This window comes from Buceros rhinoceros, unplaced genomic scaffold (genome assembly GCF_000710305.1).
Source record: "Buceros rhinoceros silvestris isolate BGI_N320 unplaced genomic scaffold, ASM71030v1 scaffold46806, whole genome shotgun sequence".
Classification (NCBI taxonomy): domain Eukaryota; kingdom Metazoa; phylum Chordata; class Aves; order Bucerotiformes; family Bucerotidae; genus Buceros; species Buceros rhinoceros.
The window spans coordinates 1-5,474 of record NW_010420140.1 but is presented as its reverse complement, the minus strand read 5'-3'; the positions used below and the strand labels follow the sequence as shown (position 1 = coordinate 5,474).

The 5,474-nt window shown below is 43.1% G+C and overlaps 1 protein-coding gene across 1 annotated transcript; it reads right to left on the bottom strand.

The window, feature by feature from the left end:
• Positions 1–3,201: 3,201 nt before the first annotated feature.
• Positions 3,202–5,011, bottom strand: MED31 (mediator complex subunit 31; the record flags this gene model as incomplete). The annotated part of the gene is given in 4 exon segments (XM_010139179.1): positions 3,202–3,409; positions 4,102–4,198; positions 4,830–4,915; positions 4,917–5,011. Coding segments are annotated over 4 exon segments (471 nt in total), but the record flags the coding sequence as incomplete, so codon positions are not given.
• Between the last annotated feature and the right edge of the window lie 463 nt (positions 5,012–5,474).

Here is a 5,474-nt window from a genome sequence, read left to right as displayed (position 1 = left end):
TGCTGGGACAGGTGAGGCGGGCCTCCAGCAGCTCCTGGTGCAGGGCGGCCTCACCGCACCCCGCCTCCGGTACCGCCGATCGCGGGTGGGCTGGACCGAGGCTCAGGACCGAAGCCCGAGCTGCCGGTGAAGCCAGCTGGCAGTGCGGGCTGTGACTAGGAGACGGCTGCAGCCGCTGCCTCACCCCTAGCTGCCCGTGCTGCTCTCGGTTTTGTTCGCCACACTCCACTGAATGGCGCGTAGTGTAACATGCTGTTCAGTGGCGGCTGGTACAACGGCCCAGCAAACAACTGGAAATGAATCTGATGATCATTTAATTCAAGAGGCAGAAGTGACCTACGAGTCCGTGTCTGACAGTAGATGATGAAAGCAGTTCCTCAGAAAACATTCACTGAACTCGCCCAAGTACATAAGGCAACTGCTTACTGCTGTAGTAATGGCCTTCCATACAGACAGGGGACAAGGATTATTTTTCTTGTTAAAACGTAAGTTGGCCTTTACTCAAAGGCAGTCCCTTCAACATTGAGCATGTAATAAATTCTGCAAACTCGTGGATAACCAGATGAAACAATATGCAGATCTCTATGTGAGGCAAATCATTAATTAGCAGCCTTGCTGATCAAGTACAGCCATGTGAATTCTGTGGCAGAGTAAAAGTATTAACTACTAATAGATTTTAAAAATTACTCCCTAGCTGAACCGGTTGTGAGGCAGGAACTTCGCAACATGCCTGATGGGTCCGTATTCATCTACTGCCTAGTAGGAGACAGAGCCTAGTAAGTAACTGTTCTCGTGCCAACAGCTGATGTAACTGCTGTGTGTGACTGGAGGGCAACTAACCTGTTGGAACTACTGACTGAACTGTCCTTTTCTGCAAGGAATGTTTTTTTTTTTGGTTTTGGGGGGTTTTTTTTGAGTTTTGTGGCGGGTTGGGGAGGTGAGGCAAAGAGTGACCTCTGAGTCATCCTTCTGAAGGAATTTTAACAGGCTAACCTCAGACTACATCTCTAGAAGCTGTGCTTAACCCCTTCTTCCTGAACAGCTGGAAGGATCCCAACAATGAATTCAGGAAGAATCTGAAACTAACAGGAGTGCCCACACTACTTAAATATGGAACAGTAAGTGATTTATTGTATGTTCTCAACCGACAGGGAGTCAGATGGGAAAACTCAGGAGCTTACGGCTGTGAATGAATTAGTCACGCAGGTTTTCTGATCCCCTCTCCTGTTGAAGAGCAGACAATTAGGAACAGCTCCCCTGCTCCCACCCATGCACTCGTCCTGGCTCAGAACAGTTCCTCAAGAGGGGACCACTCTGCTGTGTAATGTCTATAAGAAACGTACAGTAAAGAAGTTATGTGCACTTAGCATGTACTGGTTGAGGGGTAGAGAAAATCCACAGCAACATAGTGTTGCCTTCCTGACTTGCAACTCCTCAAATTTAAAAAAATCCAAATGCTGAGTTGTGGGAGTGAAACAAGTTCTGTGCAGAATACTCTCGATTCAAACAGACTGCAGCTCAGGTTTTAACTTGTGCACCTTCTTTAAATTAGCAGTTACTTTCTTAGAAAGGCAGGCCAGAAAACCTCAGGCATTTTTCAGTTATTCTTACTTCGCTTGCTCCACCCCACCCCACCCTCCCTGGAAAAACAATCGCTGCAGTCTGGCTAATGTAGTATGGATAAATGGCTCTAGGCTAGAACAGGCTTTTGAATTGCCTCTGAAACATCTTCACTTTTCTTTCAGCCTCAGAAGCTGGTTGAAGAAGAATGTTTTAAAGCAGATCTTGTGCGTATGTTGTTTACTGAAGACTAAATCCTCCAGTAGCCAATCATTTACAGAGATGTTAACGTCAAGTTATTTGCATTATCCTCTCATGGAATCCCTAACCTTTTTACAAACTGTCACGGTTAATTATGTTGACTAGTCTGTAGTAAATGTCATTAAATTCTAGGGCCAAACATTTCACTAAAATCTTGCAACCAAAAGTGTATCTTTCCTTTCATGTTCAAATAAACTTGATTGAGTTTGCAAAGGGTCTCTTCTCAAAGGAGCTGAATTCACATTATAAACTGACAGAGCAGCCTACAGTCACTGAAGAGTAAGACTTAGCTGCTAAGTCATACCTTTCACAGTGAATGGGGGGGAGGTAGGAGAAACAGAAAAACCTCCTCATTCTTCTTATATCTGACTTCACACAGCTACTGAAGCTGTTAACAGCAATTTTCAATGCCATGGATGTTTACTGGCTTATCTGTTCCGTCCAAGTATGATAAGGTGAAGGCTGGTCTTGGGGTCGCTGTTAAGGGTTAACGGTTGCAGAACCTGCTGCTACAAGGGTAAGAAATACAACACAAATACAATCTGAAATACAAAAATCTAAGTCCCCAACAGCTGCCAAGTTCTGTTGTTCTAATACAAACTATACAGGAATAAATGGCAAATGCTCCTCCAACAACTGCGAGCATTTACACCTTTTTTCATAATACCCTGTTGTCACTACACAGTGACACCACAGTGAAGAGAAGCTGAAGAGCAGCTGCTATTTCACTGCAGAAAACCAAGACAGAAGAAAGCTGACTTCAGCAGAATCAATACAGCTACAGCCTATTTCCTCCTGTGCATATCTGCAAAGTTTATTATTCCTTCCCTCTCCTGCAGCCCTTGCCTTGTCACGCTTTGACTTCTACCTATAACATGCTGTCAGGAAAATTGTTTAGACCCCTGCAACAACAATTATCAGGTAAACAGAAACGATGAGTAATAGCTCAGCTCAGGTTCGAGGCAAAAATCCACAATTCAGATTTTGAACAGCAGCATCACTTCAGCTCTGCTCGTCCTGCAGTTGTATAATGCAGTACACAAGGGAGTTCTCAGCCACACCAGGGAAAATGCCTCCCGAGAACTGACTTCTGAGCTATGCTTCTGGTTAGATACTTAAATGTCAGAAACTTCAATGATTTGTTTTCAAATCAAGATGAATCAGTAACTACAGTGATGCTCTTACAAAATAATGTCCATGCTACAAAATAAAGTGCCCAAGTAGGTGTTCTCAGTCTTGTATCTTTAAAAAAGCTGATGAAAAAACCCCCAGTCACTTGATAAATGAAAAATTAAAAGTACACACACCCAGAGCCAAACCTACAAAGGGTTCATTCCTCTTGTAAATGCTTCGACTGACACAAAGTCCACCTTATCCTCGCTCTTCCACGTGTTTTCACTTCACAGAGGTGTTGTTTTGTTGCTGCTGCTCGGCAAGTGCTTGCTGGAGGCGCATTCTTTTCCGTGAATAGTGCTGCCAGTGGAGAATCTGTTGCTCATCAATAAATTTAGCACACTGCGCATTTACCAATTCTTTGCGGAAGTGTTCATACTGGAGCAGCTCTAACATGTGCAAACACTGAGGATACCTGGATTGAAAATAAACGTGCTTTAATACCAGTTTTTACAAGGTACGCGAAAGCTGGGGTCTCCAGTAGTTCTGCAGTTTGTTATTTTAGTTTTCTCGTGTACGTGCTTTACTCAAGCACCAAAGCAGTTCAGACTGTACATTGTCCACACCCTGCAACTTCAGCATTAGGCAGGAAACAGGGAGTCCAGCAACGCTGACAAATGCTTCCTTAGAGCGGCTCTTCTAAGGGCTAGTTCATTACAGCAAATACCTAGTAACTACAATATCTGTTTCCAAAATCTGTTTTCCCAAATTTTGAAGTAATTTGGACACTCACAAAATGCAAAGTCATCCTTTGTTTCATGTAAGCATCGACAATGCGAAATTACTCTTTACTGGGCCTAACTGGTGCAGTTTTGTGCCATAATGTTCAACAGTTTTATTGTAAACAAATGGTGAAGTGCAGGTAAGGGCTGCAAAAGGAAGATTCCATTCCCAACTCGTGAAAGACGTGTTTTATAAGTCTGTCTATTCTTGTTGCATCTGGGCTGTTGGAGACAGGAAAATTAATGTTGAGTAAAAACACAGCAGGGAGGACAAGGGCAAGCTTCCAGGCAGCAGTCAGATACAGACATGCTGTGGTACAGTACGAAACAGAAGAGAAACATCCGAACGTGAAAATGCAGGCACCTACGTGATTTTAACACTTACTTCAGGTATTTTGCATATTCAGGTTCTTTCCAATAAAGTAAATATTTCAGGTAATTTACAAAAGCTTTGTCTTTGAAGTAGCCTCTTTGTGCAAGAACTGAAATAAAATGACAAATAAGAAATTGCTAGTTAGAGATGTGTGAAAAAAATCTGCCACAGCTGAAGAATATGTGTTCACAAAACTATACAAAGGGGGGCTTTACTCAAAACCTCATCATTACAATTAAATTTTGATAATTTGAAATGAAAAGAACACGGGAAAAATATTTTTATGTCAACGTACTATACGTAATAAATTAATCTCGTCTCCCTTATGGTCTGTATCTTTCCCACAACAGCAAGGAAGGAAAAACTTTTCCAAACGGGAAATTTTGACTATAGCATCAAAATTGGCAGGGAATAAAGTACTTGAAACTATTATTAACATTAGTAAAAGTCTGTTTTTAGATAAAGGAATACTGTTAACCTGACATCACTTTTTAACTACAGACTTGAACTTACTTTTTTTCTCCATCAGATAAGTGGGGGTTTTTTTCATTTCAACCAATAAAACATTTTTCATTTTTAAAAACCCACCTGTTAGAAATCCAGACAAATTAAACTATTTACAGACCACCTTTACGCTGGGAAAGACCCATTCCCTTTCCTTTGGTTAACCCTCTCTCTTACATTACCAGTAATAATAAACTCATTCCTCAGGATCCTGATGTTTACTTTTAAGTACTCACAGTTGAGGTAATTTGGATTTGCCAGACACTGAACAAACTCTAACTCCAGCTGGAACCGAAGTCGATTTCCTGTATCATCTGACACACAACAAAAACAGAAAGAATTGGACCCACACAAAGAATTTGAAACCACTTTTCTCATACCTCAAAGCATTTCCATACCACAAAGAAATAGTTATGTCCTTAAAAAAATTAAGGAACTTGAACAGAGAATACAAGGAGAACACCCAAGTGTCAACTATAACAAACACAGAGCAAACCCTCGTGGCTGGTCTGCCCGTACCACTCATTCACGGCCCTGTGCGGCAACTCTCCGCTCCCACTGCGGCCCTAACACCAGGACACAGACACTTCTGAAAAGGCGGCACGAAAACACACCTTCCTTCCTCTAAAAAGCTACCCGGGCTCGTGGAGCACTGTGAAACCCAGCGGAGGGAAGGGCAGACCGGGACTGACGGAAGGCCTTGTGCTCCCGGATTTGCACCTCTGGCCCCGCATCACGAGCAAATATTAAAATGAGGTCGGGCAGTCATCCGTGGCAAAAGCTGCTTGAGCGCTTCGGGAAAGCGGGATTTAGCTCCACAGCGACGGACGCGCCCTCTGATGCCCTCTCGCCACCTCCCTCCCACGGCCTCCGGGAAGTCG